The 22,741-nt window shown below is 50.2% G+C and overlaps 8 protein-coding genes, 1 non-coding gene and 1 pseudogene across 9 annotated transcripts; 4 read left to right on the top strand and 6 right to left on the bottom strand.

Annotated features, from left to right (window-relative positions):
- Nucleotides 1-326: 326 nt before the first annotated feature.
- GL50803_0087826 (Hypothetical protein) lies at nt 327-2,420 on the top strand (annotated as a pseudogene; the record flags this gene model as incomplete).
- GL50803_00t0028 lies at nt 2,421-2,494 on the bottom strand. The gene has a single exon. It is a non-coding gene; the product is annotated as a tRNA-Val (tRNA).
- Nucleotides 2,495-2,547: 53 nt separating this feature from the next.
- On the bottom strand, nt 2,548-3,108 carry GL50803_003786 (uncharacterized protein; the record flags this gene model as incomplete). The annotated part of the gene is made up of 1 exon (XM_001707131.1): nt 2,548-3,108. The coding sequence occupies one exon, from the start codon at nt 3,106-3,108 to the stop codon at nt 2,548-2,550; it is 561 nt and encodes a 186-aa protein (XP_001707183.1).
- A 50-nt stretch (nt 3,109-3,158) lies between these two features.
- GL50803_0016269 (FAD synthetase) lies at nt 3,159-5,024 on the top strand (the record flags this gene model as incomplete). Its single annotated transcript, XM_001707132.1, has 1 exon — nt 3,159-5,024. The coding sequence occupies one exon, from the start codon at nt 3,159-3,161 to the stop codon at nt 5,022-5,024; it is 1,866 nt and encodes a 621-aa protein (XP_001707184.1).
- Nucleotides 5,025-5,151: 127 nt separating this feature from the next.
- GL50803_0087817 (WD40 repeat protein) lies at nt 5,152-9,738 on the top strand (the record flags this gene model as incomplete). The annotated part of the gene is made up of 1 exon (XM_001707133.2): nt 5,152-9,738. One exon carries the CDS (start codon nt 5,152-5,154, stop codon nt 9,736-9,738), a length of 4,587 nt encoding a protein of 1,528 aa, XP_001707185.2.
- An 18-nt stretch (nt 9,739-9,756) lies between these two features.
- GL50803_0031439 (uncharacterized protein) lies at nt 9,757-10,125 on the bottom strand (the record flags this gene model as incomplete). The annotated part of the gene is made up of 1 exon (XM_001707134.1): nt 9,757-10,125. The coding sequence occupies one exon, from the start codon at nt 10,123-10,125 to the stop codon at nt 9,757-9,759; it is 369 nt and encodes a 122-aa protein (XP_001707186.1).
- A 78-nt stretch (nt 10,126-10,203) lies between these two features.
- GL50803_0016271 (uncharacterized protein) lies at nt 10,204-11,565 on the top strand (the record flags this gene model as incomplete). The annotated part of the gene is made up of 1 exon (XM_038045854.1): nt 10,204-11,565. One exon carries the CDS (start codon nt 10,204-10,206, stop codon nt 11,563-11,565), a length of 1,362 nt encoding a protein of 453 aa, XP_037901714.1.
- GL50803_006254 (uncharacterized protein) lies at nt 11,557-12,027 on the bottom strand (the record flags this gene model as incomplete). Its single annotated transcript, XM_001707135.1, has 1 exon — nt 11,557-12,027. One exon carries the CDS (start codon nt 12,025-12,027, stop codon nt 11,557-11,559), a length of 471 nt encoding a protein of 156 aa, XP_001707187.1.
- A 22-nt stretch (nt 12,028-12,049) lies between these two features.
- GL50803_0016272 (Kinase, NEK) lies at nt 12,050-15,751 on the bottom strand (the record flags this gene model as incomplete). The annotated part of the gene is made up of 1 exon (XM_001707136.1): nt 12,050-15,751. The coding sequence occupies one exon, from the start codon at nt 15,749-15,751 to the stop codon at nt 12,050-12,052; it is 3,702 nt and encodes a 1,233-aa protein (XP_001707188.1).
- Nucleotides 15,752-15,774: 23 nt separating this feature from the next.
- GL50803_0016273 (uncharacterized protein) lies at nt 15,775-22,653 on the bottom strand (the record flags this gene model as incomplete). The annotated part of the gene is made up of 1 exon (XM_001707137.1): nt 15,775-22,653. The coding sequence occupies one exon, from the start codon at nt 22,651-22,653 to the stop codon at nt 15,775-15,777; it is 6,879 nt and encodes a 2,292-aa protein (XP_001707189.1).
- Between the last annotated feature and the right edge of the window lie 88 nt (nt 22,654-22,741).

The following is a 22,741-nucleotide window of genomic DNA, read 5'->3' as shown; positions in this document are numbered from 1 at the left end:
AGATAACCGAAACGTGCCAGGCCGCAGATCCGTGCTTCAGGGCCAGTGGTTACACTTGGGGGGCCAGTGGGCAGGAATCACGGGTGGACGCTGATTGCTAATGACCCCTACTTGAGAGTCGAAGGGAGCCTACTACTTGCCTAGTGCGTTTAACGCATCTATAATCCAGTCTAAACAATTATGGAAGAGCATACAGCAACCTTCAATGGTATACAGTAATCTACAGTATCAATCTGCATTGCTTAAAAAATGAAAATATAAAAATGATTATCGTCATGCATGTGTTGTGGTGAGAACATTTTTGATCCGCCTTCTAAAAAATTCATATGCTAATATATGCCATCAACTCTTTCTTCAACCTCATCAGACACCTTGAGGCCAAGCATATCACCAAGACAACCTTTGAAGAACCCAAGGAGGCTGTTTCTGAGCCTCCTGGCGCGAAGCCTGCGCCCAGGCCTCAAATTCCCCGTATAGATCCGGACGCAGACCTGGGGGATGTTATGCATTTGCTATTCAGACGGGTCGTCATCCCCCTCTACGGCAGGAAGCTTAGCAAGGCTTTGCCCCTCCTCATTGCTGCGACAGAGTATTTTCTTTCCCAAAAGGACCTATTTGTGGTCGACCAGACCATAAAAGGCGCGGAAAAGACATACTGTGGACACAAGGGAGGGGCATGTTCCTCCCAAAGCCTTCCGAGGCCTCTTTCCAATCACTCAAGTTCTCCCCCAATGGTTCGAGAGCAGACATCCTCCTCAACGAAGGACTCTGCTGAGCGACTGGCTCATGCATCGGCGCAAAAAGCACAGACTCGAAGCATCAAGACAGAGACGCAGTCGGTCGTCTCCCAGAGCAGACCTGTACAAGACCCCAGCGGGTCTAAGGTGAAGAGGCCAAAATGCGGGCCAGCAAAGCATGCCACTGATGCCGCATCTACAGAGATGCTGCCTCGCCTTACCACAGCCCCTGTTGCGGCAAGCTCCGTATTCTTGAAGGACAACTTCACTATGGAAAGCAGGGTAGTGGCGCAATCCGACCCCTCAGAGAGGCTTTCTGGAAGGCAAAACAGAAGCACTCTGCTTGCAGTAGCGCGTTTACAGCCGACGGGCACTCCATCAGATGGCCTCAGGTCAGAGGTCCTTACACGGAGTGAGCCGAAGCTTCCCACGATACAGCAACGGCCCGGCGAGGAGAGGACGAGCGCGTCTGCTCCGCCCGCTGCCGCTCATGCCTTCGATTTTCCTGCCTTCACCGGCATAGACAAACCTTTTTATGAATGCTCCCTCTTCAGCTGTAAAACGCCAATCTGGGACGTAATCTACTACTGCTGGAGCCTCATCGACGCCATCTGCTTCCTGCACAATCTTACCGGAGAGTTTGCCGAGGCCTTTTCAAGCCTCTTTGAGGGTTGTCGAAACGACTACTGCACTTACATGACAGACCAGATACGGCGAACGCCAGAGCTCTCTCATGCATACAGAAGAAATATAAATATGGTGTCTGGCCTCAACGCCGCTGACGGAAGCGATGTCAAATTCTACCACCTCTTTTTCGTCAAGCGCGATCCCATGTACTTCACCCGTAACTACAAGTGCAGCTTTATTTTGCAGCATGCCATATTGATAGGGGGCTCTTCCGGTGATTTCTTAGCGACTCTCTCCTACATCTCTGGAAAGCTTTCTGGCTGCGTGAAGGTCATCTGCGACGCAAGTGACCCCGCGGTTCAAGAGGTCAGCGCCACACTGACGGCGTCGTGCAGGGCTAGTGATAATTTGCTGCTGGGTGCGGCACCGTCTGGCTACCCGATCAAGGAAACGGCCTGTATCGATGCCCGAACATACCTTTCCTGGTTAGGGCTCTTGGGCACCTCTTACACAAGTGTCGTTAGCATCACAGCATATCGCACCCTTCTGAACCCTTACATCAAAAGCACCACACCGACGCATTGCTGCTTAAGCAGGCTGTTAACCAGGGTTTTGCAGGTAAAGAGGCGCTGCATTTTGCCGCCGAGCCTCCGATTCAACAAGCCTTACAACCCTATTAACACTGCCGCAGGCGAGCAGGCCTGCACAGATTGCGAGCCCTCTCTGAAGAAAGTGAAGCCTGATGCGTCTTCTGCGACCAAGTCTGCGGCTCCCGCAGGATCGAGCCCGTCTAACTCGGACGAGATTCCCTGGTCCACGCTCTTCGATGATAGGGACGAGCACGACACGACGTTGGCCCGCGCGGAGAGCTACAGCAGCATTAGCCTTCTCAGCGCCCCCAACGAGGCCGACACCCCCGTGCCGGACCAGGAACCCCCTGGGCCGGCGTTCGTCCCGCGCTACAACATCCAGCTCCCGCCGGCCCCGTGGCACCGGGACAGGTTCGTGCCCCGATCCCTCGTCGGGTTCCGGCTCGTGGAGAGAGTGAACGGAAGATGCTCGCGTAGGGATTCGAACCCTAGACCCTTCGTACGTGAAACGAATGTGATAACCAACTACACCACGCGAGCGCGCCCGTCGCCCACACCAGGCGATAGATTTCCTATCTCTATTTTCCGTGTGTTTACTCACGGGTCTTCAGCCGTTGGAGCAACGCCCCGCACGCCGACCGCGAGACCCGGACCCCGTACTCGCGCCAGACGCTGTCCGAGATGGCCCGGAGCGAGGCGTGCGCGGCGCGGAGCTCAAGAATCCGGGCTTGGACAGGCCCCGAAACCCGGGCGTCGACTGTCATGCGGTCTGGCCGCTGGTTCCAGCCCCCTCCCTGGAGTGGCTTCACACGCCCCTCCCGCCGGTACGTCTGCCATATGGACTTCACGGTTGTCAGAGGCATTGCCAACATTGAGGAAATCGTGGAGAACGGTAGGGACTGCTGCTCTCGGAGCTGGACGACCTTCAACCTGAGCTCCAGGGGCGTACTACGGGTGTTGCGGTGCAGCTGTGGAGCACTAGCAGATAGATCTGGTGTGTTGGCACCCGTATCCAGGTGTGTATCCGTCCAGGTCGCAACCTGAAAAGGGTCTGTCTGACAAATAGCCTCGTTCTCGGTGGCAGTTTCCCAAAACAGGTCATCAAGATCCGAGAAGAGGATTGCGTGGGCACATGTCTGCGTGTTCACGTCCATTAGCAGACGGTTGCTTCCGCACGTCCCGTGCTTTGTTTTAACTTAATTTTATGAGCACTCATCATACCTATCCCGAGTTTCTCTTTTCACCCCCGCGGAAGGAAGAGGCTATCCTTTTGAACCCAGACTCCGTTATTCCCAAGGGTTCCGAGTGGTTCCCCGAGTGTAAGAGTATCCTTGAATTTGCCCAGAAGGCGGCCAATTTCACTAATGGCCCCACTGGTGACCAAGAATCGCCACAATCTGCCACCATTAGTGCCAGCAACAACCCACGCCAAACGAGTGACCTTAACCCTGTGCGGCCTCCTAATGAAATTAGACATATGGCTGATAATAATGACGTGCGCCTCAATCCATCCTCCACTGAATCAACTGAGACACCTCTGGTTAATGATTCCCTAGAGCTTCAGTTTGCGCAGAAGATATACCAAGCCCTTGTGGTCATTCGTGCGGCCATGCGCCAATACCGACGACTGGCATTTAGCTTCAACGGAGGAAAGGACAATACCGTTGTTCTGTACCTAATCCGTGCAGCCTGTCTTCAGGCGGTCATAGAGGAAAACTCAGATTTTGAAAGCATCACCCCCCATGAATTGCTTCGTTCGCGGTTTATTTTCTTCTACGTTCACAATGAGGTTCAGATAAAGCAGGTGATGAAGTTTATGTGTCTCATAGATCACGAACAGAACCTAGGGACAGTGGTGTATTTGGGCACGAGCTTCAAGAACTGCATTGTCAACTTCTATAACGACTATCACTCAGACGCGGTCTTCATGGGCGTCCGGTCTACAGACCCTAATGGGAAGACAACCATCTTTTCCCACTGCTCTCCCTCGTGGCCGCAGTTCATGAGGGTGTGCCCCATACTGTACTGGTCTTATGTCGATGTTTGGGACTTTCTCAAGAGGTTCCGCATACACTACTGTACTCTCTATGACCAGGGGTACACGAGTCTAGGGTCGGCTACACACACTATAAAGCACCCCACCCTCCGGGATGGCGCTATAATGCACCGGCGAATAGCAAGTATGGTACATGAGCCACAATTCTCAGCCATTGGGGGCAGCACACAAACAGGAAAGCAAACGCTGCAACAAATCACTCACATCTTCACTAGCAGGGTTTCTCTCTCTACGTATGGCTCGAACCAAGAGTCCCACACAGCTCGTGACAAAAACAATCAGCACAACAAAAATGACATTCCAGTCAGTAACGGCAGACGCACACCTATAATGCCCCAAGTCGAGTGGCCGACAGACCAGGCTCCAAGCGCTGTGAAAGAAAGGGAGAACGAGCATCCTTGTTCTAAAACGTTGCTACTGACAGACTACCTGTCACGAGGCACTATGTCAGTTCCATCCGTTAAGGGCACTGATGGCAGCACAGAGACACCGGCTTCTACCAAACTTCGTGCAATAACCTCTACATCTGTTGCAAGCTTAGTAAGCACTACTGATGAGGAGATAGAGCAGGGTTATCCGTCTATGGTGACGCCATCACTTGTGGTGGACTCGTCCAATTCTAGCATGATCTCGCAAGCAAACATCCTACACGATCGCAATATGCATCAGATCCTTGCGGGCCGTGAAACCCACAGACATCATCGGTTGTTGTCGAACACCGATGCAGCTCTTAGCGCTTCCGAGGAGTATTCAGAAGCAGGGTCCATTACTTCATATATGGGAGACGCTGGCAACGAATACTATGGCTCTGTGACTCCCCAGGATGTCTGTGCTTACTCTGGACCTCGCCTTGTTATCGACGAGCTTGTTGCCCGGGGAGTTCCCACAGAGCTCCTACCGCCCCAGTTTGACCCCAGTGAGGAGGATGGAGAGATCGAAGACGATCTCTGTAGCGCCTCTGCAATCTTTCTTCCTGTGAGCGAAGGGGAAGATGAACGAATTAATAGGGTATGACTGATTAAATCTATTATTTATTATATTATTCTAATTGTAAGAAGTGCACAATTTTAGGATAGATTGAATTCTGGTGAGCTGATTTCTTTTCATGTTTTTTAATTTCTCTTGCAAATTACCAGCGCTAATGCCCTCCACCGCCTTCATTCTAAAGTGTTTAGAGTTCACTGACACAGGCGAGGAAGTCGTTCTGGTTGCCTGGAACAAGACTGAGAACTATATAGCTGCTGGAGGGCAGACGGGGTCTATTCGCATCCTGCTTCTAGACTTCAATTCGTTATCGGAGCAGGGCTATAATATCTCTGATCTGCGCACGTCTACTCGCAACGTAAGGATTCTCATGGATAAGAAGCTCAGCCTTCACGATAACGCACTTATAACAAGCATCGCGTGGAATGAGAAAGAAACAAAACTAGCAACAAGCGATAACCGAGGGCTCGTGTTTATCTCCTCTACAGACACGGGGAAGTGGGTGCGGAATCTGGTCAATGACTCAAATCGAGCAGCAGTTGTAACAACAACTTGGTCCCCGGATGCTAGCCGCATTCTGATGGTCTACGTTAATGGTCTGGTGATGCTCGGTACTGCTTCAGGGCACAGGATTTACAATGGCACCATCAACAAGGGCTCTGCCCCCAAGTTTGGGCTAATTGCTAGTAACGCCATCGAAGTGTTTATATTGGCGTGGGGAAACGCTATTTGCTGCTATAATTTCAGTGGAGAGGAGGTCTGGAGCGTCTCTCCATTGCTGGCAACAAATAGCGATAACCACTTCGTTCATGGTTGCTGGGGGCACTCGTCAGAGTCTGCTCAGCTCACGGCTCTGAGTCCATCACGCGATCCTGCATGCAATGGCTCTTCTATGCCGCAAATTAAGATCAACTCCTTCTCCGGGGACTCCATGACACTGATCGCCGTTACTTCAAATGGGATGCTCTGCGTCTACTCTGTACTAACAGGGGAGCTCCTATCTTCTGTTTCAACCGAGATTATACCAGTTAATGTCCAGTTGTCTCCAGGAAGTCACATGCTCTGTATTACAGGTTCTGTGCAATCTTCTGACTCTAACTTCGGTTTGCATCAGCTTAGAGGTAACCAGGGTGTCTCTGGAGATAGTACTAAGCACACCGCAATTGTTGTAGTCTATAGAACTGCAGATCTGGCCACTATTTCACGGCTAAGATTGCCAGAAAGAGTGGCTACCTCCTCCTCTTGGGACTCTACGGGACTCCGTCTAGTGTTAGCAGCGGGCAAGAATATATACATCGCCACGGTGCGTCCGTCCTACAATCACTATCTTATGAATGACGGGACTATGGCATTTACTATGAGCAACTATACCTCAACCATTCTAAGCACAGCAAGCTTTGTAGACGATACTCAGCGGCCCCCAATGAATGTAGGCGCCTTGTTCAGCAAGAAGACAGCAGAAGAGGCACCTAGCTCGGCGATCTCTAGTTTTGAGGAGCGTATCCTGGATCGTGCACGGTGTAACGAGTGTGTACTCTTCTGGAAGCCCGGTTTGCAGGCTCCTTATCAGCGATGGCCGGCACGGATGATCGCAGTTGTAGGATGCAAGAGCTACATTGCGATTCTAACTCTCAAAACGAACACCAGTGGCACGCGGAAACATCACACGCATATCTGCTTTTATACAAGTGTATGTGCCCCGATCTTCTCGATAGATCTCCCCTACGTCCCGTTTTACACTGCAGGGTCTGGGAACTATCTTGTTTGCGCCAGCTCCAGTCGTATTTCTGTAGTCGATATACGGGGTCTTGCCAATGAAGCGATAGGCTTGGTTGATGCTGAAAACGTGTCGTACGTCTATGAATGGCATGCTGATTCTTACCCGTTAGCACAAGACCGTGAGCTGACAGTTGCTCGACTAACGGTCAACAATCCGATAGTGGGAGTTGCCTGCTGTGATGTGGCCCTCTTCGTCGCTCGTCAGGATGAGAGAGTCCAACGATACTCCCTCCCTTCTCTTACGCTTTTAGAAACAATGACCATAAAGCCCAACCAGGAATACATGCAAACAAATTGCAACGGAACGGTATTGGCATGTCTTCACGAAGATGGATCCCTTGTTTTTTACTACACTCAGTCATACTATTCAGAGTTTCTTTATGCCCATCACAATCCCGCAGAGCAACAGCAACAAAAACAACAACCAGCTCCTAAACCACCACAGGCTCAGGCCCATCTTACACTATTGGACACAGATGCGGATACTGCAGCTGCGCTGGGCTTTGGACAGGACTCTGTTGTGGAGACAGAAAGCGCCCCATACGTCATTAAGAATAGCGTTCTCAAAAATGTCAATGTGAGCTCAGGAGAGCTTCTTCAGGACTCTGCTCAGGCCAGATCAGGAGGTGTGTCTACGATTCCACCTTATTCGCCAGAACTAATTGGAATCTGGGGTCTTGTCTTTAGCCCAGAGGACCCCAACCTCGTCGCCGTCTCTTCTCAGTACAAGGTAATTGTTTTCCACCTTGATACGCAGACAAGAGAGGACTCGATTCAAACCTCTGCCCATATCATAGGGTTCTCAGGGCTGTCAATAATTGCATCATACCTGGATGAGGTCTCACACAATATTTCGTCTCTCGATCATGCCTACTACGTCTTAGAAACGCAGATGTTGCGGGAGCTACAAGAGATTATCTTTGGACAGCAGCAAGCACCGGAGTCCTTTAATCCCCTGGTCGATGCTGCACTGAACAGAGGCTGCCTCAACAAGAACATGATATCACTAACAAGTGACTCTAAGTCGGGCGTCCCCAGCTCTCTCTTCGACTCAGTCGCTCCGAAGACAATCGCCATCAAACCCGTGCGGGGCCAGCAACCTGTGGGGGATATGGTTGATTCGGGCCTAGACGTCACGGCCAGCAACTCAAGCCAGCCAAGTACACAAACCAGCCAGGCTCTCTATAGTAAAGACGGCCAGATATCTATCAACCTGGCTGGAGCAGTTGAGTACGTGAAGAGTCATCCCTCCGTTCACCTTTACCGGATAGTGGCGGAGGCCAGCTTAATTACTTTGCGTCTTGAGGTAGCAAGCTACTTCTACATTCGTGCAGGGGACTATGTCTCATACAACTTTTGTGAGTCGCTCCTACGGCTGCAGTCGCAAGATCAGAGGCGTGCTGAAATGCTTATGCTCATCGGAAACTTCAGCTCTGCAGAACACGTATACAAACAGGTTCTGGGACGTCCTGACTTGATAGTCAAGACGCAGACAGACCTACAAATGTGGCTATCCATTATAAGGGCAGCGAAGCTATCCCGCACTCCAGGTGGCAATCTCCTCATAGACGACAAGCTTCTCGAAAAAGCGCACAAGTCGATTGGGCTATACTACATGCGCCAGCAACAGTATGCAATTGCTAGTGACTTTCTTCAGAAGTCCGGAGATCCCTATCTTTATGCTGAAAGTTTGTTTGCTGCACGAAGATACGCAGAGCTTAAGGCGCTAGCGGTTTCTCTTCCTGTGGATGAATTTGCAAACTGCATTGCCAAGGTGGCTGTCATGCTGGCGAGGCTCGGAGACGTAGAGGGTGCGTCTGAAGCTCTTGTGCGCGTTAACGACCCTCACAGCGCCGTCCACATATCATTGCAGCTCAAACGGTTTGACATAGCGGCTGCCATAGCCGGAAAGCACAATATTCTACACATTATAGATCGTGAACTATCCGTCTACTTAAAGCAGTTGCTTGCTGCTGGTGACGACCAAGGGGCGTTAGAGTTGCTGCGCAAAACCAAACAGGGGGAGGTCATTGCGGCAGTGATTATCAACTTGGTATTAAAAGAGCTTCAGACGATCTTTGTCAATAGAACATTTCCCATGCCACCGGGCCTTTTTAGCAAGCTGCGTCGCATTATAGTCCTAGCTGGTAAAGAAGCCACCTATGTGCAGCGAGAGCAAGCAAAAAAGAATCTACAAGCACATGCGTCTGCAGCGCCCGATTGCATGTTGACTGAGCAGGCCACCAATGCTGCGATAGACACATTTATTAATGAGGATGACAACTCCAAGGCTGTCCATGACGTGAAGGCGAAGAATACTGGTAAAGAAGCTAGCTCCTTGGAGCATGAGCTCGAGAACGCCCAGTCGCGTCTGCGCTCAGTCCCTGTCATATGGCGCATCGCCAGGCAAACCAGATTCATAGTACTTTCGTCGTACATGCTTTACATAGGCAATCCCGAACAGGCCCTTTGGCCTGCTATAGAGGCAGCAAACTACTACCACCGCACAAACGACTCTCAGAGCTCTGCTGATCCGTGTATCCAGTACCTAAGCCGCATAGCCCTGCCAATTGCAGCACAGGCAGCGTTGTTATTTGGTGATTTTGAATTGGCATCCAACTTGCTGGAACTTATCGAAGCAGACACAGAGCTCCCGGCGTCTGAGCGGGATCAGCTGGAGCAGATGTCTGTGCTAATATACAGCGAATACAATATCACATCTGTCCCGAGCAAGCGAAAGGACAACTATCAGATAAACTGTGGTCACTGCAATACACTTCTTCCACCGTACTGCGGAATGTGTGAAAAGTGTCACTGGCAAACACCCATTTGTGTCCGTACGGGGCAGCCAATTAAGTCGGACAAAATGGACAAAACAGTGCTGTGTCAGATGTGTCGCTCATTGGCCACCATGGGTAAGACGCACCTAAGTGTTTGCCCTTTATGCCATGAACCTTATCAGTGAACATCCTCTGCTGTGGAGTTACGGATGCATCAGCTTTCCTCCAGACAGCAGCTCCTCCGCAGTTGCCCGTCTTGCCTGAATCCTGCAGATGAATGCGGACTCGATAACATGAGTGTCATCAACCACGCTGGTTGAGTTGAGCATAGGTGGCTCAAGGGTACACGTCAACAGGATTGATCCGCATATGACGAAGCTTACGGCAGGGAGGAGCAGAGCCTCCGCCCCCAACAGATAGCTCTCATTACTACGCGCCCTGTTTGCATACACGGTACAAGTATGCGAAAGGACATACTTTAGATTCACTATTATATCATGCAAGTACTCCGTGTCTGCAAGGTGGCACTCCACGCTCCCGAAGGTAGGAAGTGTGTACGTAATGACATGCATTGCGCTGGAACTAAAAAACTGTACCACAACCCCTGAGTTAGCGCTTTGTCTGACCAGTTCACAGCATAGCAATCACTTATGGATGAGTATGCATCGGCGTTATTGGCAGCCAAGGAGGAGAACTACGAGGCCGCAAGTAAAAGCTTGCAATCTGGTCTAGAAGAAGCCTATAGGGTCTGCAGTGAGCTACATCCCACGGGCAGAGCCAGGGGCCATCCATATGAGTGCAGAGATTCTAACGGTCCTGTCTTGCTGCTGGCATCATTACATACACTGAACGGAAGCATCCTGTACAGGCAGCAACAGTGGACTGCGAGTCTTGGCGAATACATGACTGCACGAAGGCTTCTACAACGCACACTCAACGCTACAACGCGACTCCAAACTGCGTTTTTGGCTAATTGTATCGGCAAGTGCCACTTGCAGCTGGGGAGTTATTCAGAGGGCATCTCTCATCTAGAGAAGGGGGTACAGCATGCTATGTCTACTACCATAACATATACAGCAGGATCCGAGGAGGAGCGGGCGAGCATCACAAGGGATGTGAGTATTATTCTTGCGGGGCTTCACACCACTCTGTCGTGCTGCTACATCCAACTTCGAAAGCCTGTGGAGGCACTCATACATGCAAAATTTGTTCACCGGCGATTGGAAGCATGCTTTCCCGAAACAGATGACCATGCCCGAGCATCTGTGCTGCTAGCAGAATGTATGATTTGTGCTGACAATGGAAGCAGGGCAACCTTTACGAAGGCATTGGGCCTTCTAGACAAGGCTGCCAGAGTGTATCGACAGCTTCTAAAAGCTTCTCGAGCAGACAGCGGGGAGCCTTCTTGGGAGCAGCAGGAGCGTGTGTTATGGCTTCTGAACACATACTACTTGATATCACGGGTTTTGTTATTTACAAATTGCAAGCGGGACGCAGAACTTTATGCTTACAAAGCAGAAAAGCTTGCCATGATCATGCGTCTTCAGCCCAATGACACCATTTATCTCAAAATAAACGAGCTAATATACTGCTGTCGACACGGCATCCCCCACACCTCTTCTGTGCGCAAGGAGGCCCCAGACACTGCCATAGAAAGGGATCTGCATAGTCTCCTGGCTTCAGACACTCGGGAGCGCCTCAAGAACGATCCTAACCTCGCAGCTACCATAAGGAACACCGCACATACTATACAGAAAAGTGACCACGGCATGCCCGAGCGTGCCACGAGACCTGCAAGTGCACCTTTTCTGACAAATCCTGAGAAGTTTAACCTCAAGCCTGCACAGCTATTGGCAGACATGGACCGCCGAGGACGAATACTAGAAGGGCTAGATTATTATTCGGAGATGGAGAAGAAGAGCCAAAAAGACGGTGATGACCCCGATGAAGTTGCGCAATTAATACGTCGCTATAAGACGATAGACATAAAGCCCTATGCCCCACTAAAATAGGTGCTTGCTTATTGCTGGATCCAGCGACTCTTCAAGCATGGCTATGCGCCTTTTGAGTGAGGCCACAGTGTCAAGCCGAAGGACGTATGCCGTCTCCAGGTCGAGGAGTTGTTGCTTCATGCTCTCAGGCGTACGCTCAGGGTCCGTAGGTAAATCTGCCGCTTGAAGCACTTCAAGCTCATAGTCGGCCTGGGACTTCTCACTGTTCTGTAGAGAGGCTGTCTTAGACACAGAGATCAGCCGCAGCGCTATGCCACGTATTACGTTGATTGTCTGTCGAACTGCCACTTGTGCACGCGTTCTGGTGGGAGAAAAGGTGTCCTCATACCTCTTAAGACATTCCAGGTAGTGGTCACACAGCTCCACCAGATGCTCTATGCGCGGCGTCTTCATCTTATGGAACGAAAGGCCGTAACGCCGAAAGTCGTAGTAGACCGGAGGCCATGCGTCCTGTGTGCTCATTTATTTTATATCACTTGATAGTTTACACAGTAGGCACTGTCTCTTCAATGCTATCGGTCGATACGGGATTCTCCTTGTAGTGCTTCTTGAGCAACGAAAGACACGCAAACCTACGCGACTGTTCAACTGCTACCTTAGAGTCCATAGCCAGGTCTAAGCACGACTTTCCCGTATGGTGCAGCATATGGCCTTCCTCAGGCAACAGTATTCTCAGGGACTCCAGGCAGAAGTTCTCTGCTGCACGCATGCACGCAGTGCGGCTGTTGAACATCCGTATTCCCTTCTCGTACTGTACTAGGAGCTGAACCACGTTATCAAAGTTTGCCTCTGCAGCCAAGATCAGGGCTGTCATCCCATAGCTATCCTGCGCACCTGCCTCTGAGACTAGAAGCTCACACGCCTCGTAGTGCCCGAGACGTGCTGCCCACATTAGCGCAGTCGCCCCACGCCACTCTGACAGCATGGTCATCCCTGCCTCGGGCTCAACAAGAATTTTGATGAGATTTGTGAAGTTTCTCTCTGCAGCATACATCAGCGCAGTCTTTCCGTACTCATCGTGAAGCCGCGCTTGTATCGCCGCCAAACTCCAGACGTCGACTGGCTTGTTAGCAATGACAGCATTGATCAGGTCGGTCTTACAATAGCCGTAGGACTTCGCTTTGTCTGGGACGGTCCCTTCCGCGTCGTTTAGGAGTTTGGAAATCTCTATGTGCCCGTTTTCTATGGCTAGCTCGAGAGCATTCCTATTATCTGTGGTGCGCCGCATCCCCTTTTCATACTCAAACAACAACTTGACGCATTCCAGGTGTCCATTTTGCGCCGCTAACATCAGGGCCGTGGTACCATCTTTATCGGTTAGCCCTGCTTGTGACCGCAGGCACCAGACGTTCCCAATGTCTCCGACCTCGGCAACCTGCATCAGCTCTGTCTTGCGCATCCCGCGGCACTCATAGTTATCTGGATTCATCCCATCAATCTTCGCCAACTCCGCAGCAGCCTCGTAGTTCCCCGAAAGGACTGCAATAGAAAGAGGGGACAGCTGCTTCTTATCCATTACATCATGCCGTAACGTCGATTCCTTTCCTGCCAGCATCTTCACAAAGCTCGAAGTGAGATCATCCACTGATTGGGTCTGGATAGTCCGCACCAGCGCAGAGGTGTTGTCATTGTCCATAAGGCGACTCTGACGCATAAGAGAATAGGCTGCGACAATGTCCTTATTCTCAATGGCCATCATCAAGTCTGTTACCCCATCTGTATTTACGTTCATATTTTTGAATCTATACGCTTCCTCGGGCGCTATGGCCTCTGCAACCTCGAAGTAAGAACGCTCAAGGGCGAGTTCGAGAGCAGATTTTCCGTCAGGAGTCAATATCGATCCCTCTTTGGCGACGAGAATGTTCGCACCAACAGGGTCGTTGTTGAGTGCCGCTATCATAAGTGCAGTGTAGCCGTCGCCGTTTGTGATGCAGCCCTCGATGTCTACAAGCGCTTTCATGACATCATAGAACTTGTTACGTGTTGCTATGTGCAGAGCTGTTTCTCCGTCCTTTGTCCGGATGCCTGCCTCTTTACCACTAAGTATTACAGCGACGGGAGCGTAATTCTTCATTGCGCATATGTGCAGGGCTGTAAGGGAACCTGGTTTATAGGCAAAGCCACCCTCTCTCGGTGCAAGGATACGGGCGAGCTCAGGCCAATCGTTCTCCAGAGCATAGATCAGCGCTGTCTTCCCTAGATGATCTGCCTTGTTGCTTTGGTATGGCAGAAGGCACCACGCTGTGACAATATCTCCGCGCTGAGCTGCAACCATGAGCTCGGTCGTGCCCAGAACGTCTTCTTCCGGATTCTTTAGATCAAAACCTTCGGCCGGGGTGAGTATCTTGGCAGAAGTTAGGCTGTTGTTCAAGAGGGCCATTTGAAGCGCAGAGACACCGTTCGGATCAACCATTCCTGCTTCCAATGGCGCAAGGACTTTAACTGCCGAGCAGAAGTTTCTCTCAGCTGCATACATTAGTGCCGTCTTGCCAAGAGCGTTGGTCTCCTTAGCATATGATAAGTTAGCCATGACGCCGTTGATATCTTCATCTAGCACAGCCGTTATGAGCGGGGTATTGTGTAATTCGTCCCTGATAGCGTCGTATGTGCGCTTCTGGCTAAGCAGAGACTTCCGCACCCCGGCCAGGTCCTGTGGCTGTGCCTCAGCGAATTGATCTCCCATCGGAGTGTCGGCCACCTTTATGTTCGTTTCTATTCCGACATAGGTGGAAGGACTACGACTATCCTGAGGAAGAGAAGCTTTGAAGGACGTGAGCTTTAGGGGAGCTGTGACAGACTCCGTGCAAGTATGCTTGTAGTTGGGTGAAACTTCGATCTCGTGAAATGTGCGGGCACGGGAGGCTCGTGTGTGGCTTTCTGGTTGCTCCTGGTAGTTTGTTGTGTCCTTGTTTGTCTGTCTGAAGGCGTCGTTGGCATAGAATGCAGCTGTGTACGGATTGATGCTGGCATCTGCCCTGCGAGCGCTCTCCTCCTTCAACCGCTTTTCACTGTTAGCCTCCTCGTCATATTGCTTATATAGCTCTTGCCGCCTGGCATACTCTTCATCTTCCTCCTTCTCCAACTCATACTCCCGCCGCCGCCGGTCCTGGAGTATCTTTGCTTTATCAGGGCTATCGCAATTTTTCAGGTATGACTCAGTGATTCTCTGATTAAAGAGGCTAACAGAGGACATACCGCTCTGTTGGCTCATGCTCGTGTCATGGCCCTGGTGGTAGAGACTCTTATCTGCGTCCAGTGAGGTCCGCGGAACAGACTCCAACGGGAGAGGCTGTGGGCCAACAGAGGTAATAGATTCTGCGGCACTGACGATGAGAGGGTGCACGATTACGTCAAAGATAGTTGGTCTCTTGTCCTGGTCCACAGTTAAGAGTTCTTGTATTAGTGTCCGAAGGGAATTCGAATAAACGTTGGGTATTGCGGTGTCTTTGGGCGTCAAGCTCTTCATGCGCTGGTACACGAGCGCAGAATCTGAGCCCGACACCACAGGCGCCAGGGAGCATAGGTAGTAACCTAAGGCTCCAATGGACCAAACGTCGACCTTTTCATCGTACTCATCTATCTCTGACAGGAGCTCTGGTGCACAGAACGAACACTTGGCACGGAAGTTTGCAAGCAGACCGTGATGGAAGAGGGATTCGACTGGGGGCATGTCTGACAGCTTAATGTAGCCATTCTCAGCTATCAGTACGTTCGACGGAGTGATACTACGATGTATTATGCACCCGATTGTGTATACGTCTCCAGCATAACCCTTAAACTGCTTGTTATGAGGGTTGTGCAGATATGCAGTGGCAGAAATTACCTGTGCCAAGATCTCTAGGATAAGAGGCTCTGGAATGATTTCCTCGTGGAGCCGGTAATATTGAACGAGATTTTCTAAGTTTCCTACACATTCCTCCATGACCAGGTAGTATGAGTGACGACGCGCGTCCGACGTTGCAGAATAGATGTGGACGACGTGGGTATCCATGAAGTGACAATACATTAGCATTATCTGTGCCATATCCTCGTGGGTGAGTTCCGCCACGTCCGAGTAGTTCGCGACCTTGCAAGCGCGTATTGCTCCCGTATCAGAGTCCTTCGCCTCATAAACTGTGGTATAAGCGGTGTCTCCGATAATGTTCAGGGGTGTGAGAGGAGGCGGAAGGTAGGGCACCGAAGCCATTTTTTTGATTTAGCGCATTTACTTCATTTTACACGAGCCAGCGGAGGCAGGGACACCCTTGCGCTTCCACTTATGTGCTTCGAAGAAATCCCACTTATTTCTGAGCTCTCGTGCAGCTCGCCTATACCTAAGTTCTCTAACCTTGAGCCGGGTCTGGACTGAATTGCAATCGGGTTTGAGCTAGAGTCGCTTGCTTCTCTTCCCCGAGCTGGTAACGTCGGCAATATTACAGGCTTATCAGCAGTAAGAAACTGAGGGGGTCCCGGAGGTTGCGGAGACGTTGATGATGGTGATGGTGAGCGAGAAATGGGAAAGTTTGTATTCAGATACTCCTCTAATTCTGTCGGTTCTAGCTGCAAGGCATCAAGGCTGGTGATGTTTCCAGGGGTGGTAAACGATACACTTCCGATGGGCCGCTTGAACGCTTCATCGAATATTCCAAGCGTATCCTCCGTGCTATCTGTCTCCATCTTCTCTGTCTGCTGTCTAATCTCATCTTCTATCTGAATCACGGCCTTGCTAACAGTTTTGCTGAAGCTAGGGTCAGCACTCTGGTACAATGCCGAAGACTGCCTCTTTTTGATCAACTCTAACTTCGCCGCGCGCAGCTGTTGCTGTAACCTCTTGTTTTCACGGCGCATCAGATTGGAGAGAGCGAGTAGCTCGCTGGAGTGTAGCCTTGCCTTCTCAATTGCCTGGGAGAGTTGCAGCTTCTGCCGCTCAAGCGACTTCTCAAGTGTTGCTACAGAACGCTCTAGATACGTCCTCTGCCTGGCTAGCATCTCGTCAGACATGATGGTCTTCTGCGTAGATAGCAGAGTGGATACCTGTGTTAGTGGATCGTTTCGTAGCTCTAACGCCTCACTTAGCAGAGACTTGCTGGACTTACTGTTCTCACAGCAATGCTTAAGGTATAGAGAGTGGATGGAGTTGCTTATGCCCTTGGTGCACTTGGTATGAAATTCGCGCTCTTGCTCGACGAGCTGCATGTACTTTATACTAGTGTCGTAAATGTCCTTGACAGTCTCCCCAGTACGTGATAGGGCTTGCGCAATAGCTGTCATGGTGAAGTCGTCAGACCCTTTGGTGGCGGAAGATACGGCACTACTAGCAGCGCTGGCTGTACGACGGTTGCGTGTGCCGTCTTTGTCACTGCCTGTCATGTCCAGATGCCGCGTCTCTAAAACGCTGCTCCTCCCTGACCCTGTGCCAGACCTTGCAGACGACTTAGTGGTGTTCATGGACGAAACCGATCGGCGCTGAGGACTCAGCTGGAAAGACCGCGCTGTCCCAACATTTCCAGAATTTACGATGGATGTTGCCATCGTGTATGCTGTGCTCACATGCACTTTTTTGAAAGGAGATCCCGCATCAGAAGTACTAGATGCCCTTTGTTCACCTGGCACGTTTGGTTTGTGGTTCCTGCTATTACTATTGCTTATTTTAAGAGCTTCTGCCAGAATATGATGGTTCACCTTGGATCCATTGCGCAAGCTTTCTAGCTCTTTCCCCTTTGCCTCGTTAGACAGCGCATTGCGATATATGTTCTGTATATCGTTGAGAATGAATAGTATGCTCTCCTCTGCTGCCACGATTTTCTCCTTTTTATTGGCCAGCTCCTTTGACAGACCTTGGCGACGTAGCCTCAACTCCGAGATAGTAAGATTGCTTTCGTATCTCTTTTGTTGATCCCTCAACAGCTCAGCATCCATCTCGTTCGCTTGAGTTGCTAGCTCTGCCAGAAGGTTGTCTCTGGGAGCAATACACTCCTTTAGCTCAGAGGATCTGTTCTTTAGGATCATGCCAACTTTCTCCAGGTCAACCTTCTCCTTTTGGATACTTTGGTAGACGCGCCCCTTTTCAGCTATTGTGGCGTTTCGGTCGACAATGTCTGCCTTCAAGTGCTCTAGCGTATCCTTGGCGACGCGGAGAGCTTGTAGCGCTTGCCCACTTTCAGTTCGGGCTCGAGTCAGCGCAGTCTTTTTGCTAGATGTGTCCTTCATCACATTGGCAAATTCTTTTTCTAACTCTTTGTGGGAGGCACGTAGGTCTGAGACATTGGAAACTTCTGCGGTGACCGTTTTAAGAAACTTCATCTTTAATGCCATCACTTCGGTCTCAAGAGACTTGTTGGCTTCATCCACACACTGCTCTGTTTGATCGCGGAGTAGCCTCTCGTCTTCGAAAAGGCTATTGAGCTGTGCCTGGAGGTCTTCCGTAGTCTTCTTCGTGAGCAGCTTCTCCTTCTGCACGGACTCCTCCATTTCTATCTTTAATTCTTTGATCTGATTGCCATGACTTTCCTCATTGTGTATTAAGCGTTCAATCAATCTGTTCTTCTCATACTGGAGTGATGACAACTGTTCTTCAAAACTCTTGACTAGTTCGCGAAGCAATACATTTTGTTTCATGTCACGGTCTATCATAATCTCTGTTCGTCTCTTGAGCATGCGGTCGCGGCGCATGAAAGCACCAGAAAGCGCCTTCACGCTGTCCTTCTTCGCCTCAAAGAACCTTTCCATAAGCTGCTTAAGTTGGGTTTCTGATGCATGAGTTATTTCATATATTGACGTCAAGGACGCCTGCTTCATTAGAAGGGTACGGGTCAGAAGCTCGAAGAAAAGGAGATCAAGTGTCTCCTGGTGCTTCCGCGAGCGGACGATATGATTGAGCCCCAAGGAAGAACGCGGAACCGGCTTGGTCATAAACGGAAGCCCTGGGTAGCGGATTCTTGAAATCAGTATCATACCGTCAACACTGCAGCTCACTATGTACGATCCGCGAACAATAGCCGTGTGACTAACGGGGGCGCCATGGAGCCTCGTGTTGTAGTGTGTCGGCTTGTACTCCCCGGTAACTTGATCTATCACTGGATATGGGTGAAGAACAACGGTCCCGGTAACAGATCCAGACACTATCAGCGTGCTGGTAGCGTTCAAAAGGTGAGGATTCATCAGCAAACTATTGAATACACCTTCATCATTGAGAAACTTCCCCAGCATTGCACGTGTGCCTGTTTCGTTAATCGCCTCTGTGATAATGGGTGGGGTTAGCTTAACCCAAGAAGAGTACGCCTCAATTCCATGTGTGAGAGACAATGAGTTCAGGTACGTGGCCTTGAACATCTCGAAAGACAGGTAATTGTCTTCGTTGATAGCAACGGGGTACTGCGAATTATAGAGTTGGTAAATCGCAGTCACTGGCAGGGAGAACGCGCCTCGTCTTTCTCCATGCGTCGCACTGCTACCAACTGTTGCTGTGGTGCGTCCAAGGATCCCCTTCGTGGACACCATGCCGAGTGTGTCTGTATTATTTAAAACAGTACTGCTATTGTGGCTGGAGCTTGCTATGGTGCGAGGGAAGGTTGGCGTCACAGAGAACCGGCTGTTATCATACTCGGCTAAGAGGGGGTTATCAGCAGGATTTTCCGGAACGTCAACACAGCCCCTTGTCGTGTCTCTTACTTTTCCCTCCGACTTTATTCTATCCTCAGTAGAAGTAGTACTGGGCACCAGCTGGCCAATCAGCTTTGCCGCGGTCAAGGAAACCAGGTCGATCTTCCCATCATCCGGCCTGTGTCCCAATCGTCCAATTGTCCACATCTGTTGCAGGAAATCCAACTCAACAGCAGTTCCGTCTGCTAGGATAGCTAGTAGTGGCGTGTAAGCTAGCTTATCACCCTGCGTTGCAGTAAATCTTGAACGGCCCTGTGGAGAAAAGTTCAATGCTTCTATAAACGACAGCTTAGTGACATATGTAGAAAGGATTGTCGCCGCCCTTTTCTTAAGAATGGGGTTGATTCCTGTCTGGCGCCTATCTTTACCGCCGAGGGCCGAGTCTATTTCGGCTAATTTATCAAATTCTTCACGGAGTGTGGCCTCAGTGACTGTTTCGTTGCTAAGTGGGCTGGTACGCTGCTCCTGGCCATACACAGGCTGCTGGGCTTTGGGAGCAAGATCGGCATTGAAAAAGAACCCACCTGTGAGATAGCGGTTTAGCAGGGCGCCGTCAAGAGAACTAAAGAGGCACACATCGCCGTCTGTAAAGGCCACCGCAACAAGAAGCCTTGTGCTTATAGCCATGCAGGTCGGCTTAGCATCCCGCTTTATGAGCTGTAAGCTTTGCTTATACTTTTGCATATCTTGTGGCGAAAACGATGGAAAATCGTTAGGACGGGGCAAGAAGGCGAACCGCTGAGACAGATTTATGCGTTTGACAAGCCTAATTTCCAGGAAGGAGAACACGTACACGCTTCTATAGGATAGAAGGTAAAGATAATTGCCCGTCTTATCAAAGTCAATGCCCAGACAAGGAGAATCACAGTCTATTACTGAGATGCATTCCATATAAGAGTCTACAATGTGGAGGATACAGACACAATATCCTTTGTTGGCCTTTGCTGTTCTGGATGGTTTCTCCTGCGCCAGAGAAAACCCCAAGTCCCGCTTGCTGCGGGCAGACACCAACAGGTGCCTTCCAGAGGGGTGAAGCTTCAGCGAAGTGATGGTAAACGCAGGCATTCCTCTGAGGCTCTCGACCGTCTTCATAACAAAGTCAGTAGTCGCCATTGTCTCCTGGCTGTTTGCATCAGGAGTGTTAGCCTGATTCTGCGCTGAGGCTGAGAATAGGTCTGTCTTGGTCACCTCGTTAGTTGTGTTGGTCACGGCCAATCCATCAAATGCGTTCTCTGAAGGGGCAGACGCATTGGTCAACTGAAGCGTGGAGCGGTTGAACTGCGACGGGGGTGCACATGGTGCATTTGTGGCGGGACTATCCGCGAGAAGCTTAGTAACAGAGGGCTCTGGGACAGTATCAAAGCGCTTATTTTCAAAGTAGATTGCAGGAAGGGCCCAGCTCCATGCAGCGACAAACGTGCTAGAGATAGCATTCAAAACGGTGACTTCTCCATTGTCGTTTCCAATCGCCACATAGCCCGTCTCGTCCGAAGCAGAAATAGCGGTTATAGGGACACCCTTCATATGTAGCTCCTGGCCAAATGAATAGCCTGTGCAGCACTGGGATGGGTCCATCAATACTCCGTTCAAGGTCACACCTTGGTGCGCGACCGACGCAACTATCGTTGAGGGTATCTGATAGTACGAGGTAAACGGGCAGAAGATAGATGTGCTTATGATTGCAGAAGGCCACGTCTGTGGGCTCTGGTAGAACTCCGTCTCTAGCTGAGTTGCTTGGGAGTGCGGCTTTACGTTTGCAACCGTGCCTGTCAAGGCTTTGATCGGGTTGATAAGAGAAATCATATTGTAGACGTTAGATATTGATCTAGGAATCCTAATTAGATAGCGTATTTTCTTAATCGTTTCATAAGCCAACGCCAAGATTTCAGTTGTAACGCTATTCTGAATGGTTTGCTTGAAGAGCATTGTAGAAGAGCTGGGAGGCGATGTTGCAGATAGCCTGAGCGCGCTGCCAGAAGCAAAAGATTTGTTGTTAAGCCCAAGTGGACTGGGAGATTCCATAGGAACCGTGACATTTAAGATGTTAGTGCCTGTCAAATTGGCTTGCTCAGTCTTGAATTCATCCATGAAAAGCCTCTGCTGGCAATCTAGAGTGTGCAGAATAGAATCACGAGTTAAGCTGTTAGAAACAAATACGTATCCTGCATCTGTATATACAAGCACACGTCTTGTTTTCGGGCAGATATCTACAGAGAGAACTGCGTTGAAGTTGCATGGTAGAAGAATGGAGCGTAGAACAAGAAGGATTGGCAAGCGCAAAGTCATGCCCCCAGACGCCTTGCAAGGCATCATTATAGCATGTTCTTGGCGAGGGTCAGATGGCGCTCCCGCAGAAGAACCTGTGATACTGCTCTGTGCTCCTGGTAAATCAGTTCCGATTGCGGATGGGACCGGGGGTTCAAAATTCAATATCTGATAGATGATTATGCGGCCAAAAGAGGAGCCAACCATGATCATGTCATCCTGTAGGAGCTTAAGACACGTTATCTCTTCCCTGACATTGGGATCTGCAGACAACACGTCCAGGTGATTTCTAATAGTGAATCTTGTCATCTTGCCGTATTGCTGCGAGGTCGTTTCAAAGATAGGATCTCTAAGAACTATTTGGCCAAATATCATGTCGCTGGGAATAAAGCAGCAGAGATGATCCTTTCGAAGCACCAGAATCTCTCCTGTCTGCTTGATGGGAAGCAAACTGAACTCCTTATCTTGGTGCCTCATGACAACCGGGGCCATAAATGTGCCTACCATCCGCTTGAGACTGAAAATGCTCACGGCCTTGATTAAGCCATCCTGCAGTATCAAAAATTGCATGTTCTGAGGTGCAATCCCGTGAATCACGTTAGTCTGCAAGGGAGAAAAATAAGAAGCTGAAATTTCTCGCTGTGACTTGAAGAGAGCGTATGGCTTTGGAACAACGTAAACGTTTTTGATTGGCTTGATGTCTCCATGCATCGAAGCGTTCTCGTTAATAAATGGTGGGATTGCCCAGACAATGATAGGCCATTCTGGCGGCGCCAGCTGTACCAGCAGGAACCGGTCCTCCAGAGAAAACGAAATGCTGGTGACTATCCCTGAGAGCCCTTGCCCATCGGGGACGTTTATCATAGCTACACGTGCCTTGTGCCTCAAGGAATATATGTGTATTTTTGGCATGTTATCCGTGTTAACCACAAATGCCAGGAGTCTTCTAGTGACCGAGAAAGCGAGATGGACAACATTGTTTATAGTACCGTCTAATTGAACGAAGTCATAAGTGTTTGTCTGAATATTATGCAGAATAATCATCCGGCCCGCAATGAAGCAAACCTTCTGGTGGTCCTCGGTGAAGAAAAGAGGGGTCCGGACAGCGAGGTTAAGTCCATACACGGCGACCGGCTCTAGGTACGGACGCGCCGGTTCCGCGCTTACCGGAGTGGACGCCATCGAGTTAGATCTAAGGCCTGCTAAAGAGGCGAATTAAAAAACCTGGTCAGAAAACAAAGAGAGAACAGATTTACAACTTCACCGGACG

Source organism: Giardia intestinalis, chromosome 2 (assembly GCF_000002435.2).
Source record: "Giardia intestinalis strain WB C6 chromosome 2, whole genome shotgun sequence".
NCBI classification, from domain to species: Eukaryota; Fornicata; order Diplomonadida; family Hexamitidae; genus Giardia; species Giardia duodenalis.
The sequence above is the reverse complement of the archived record's forward strand: the minus strand, read 5'-3'. Positions and strand labels throughout refer to the sequence as shown.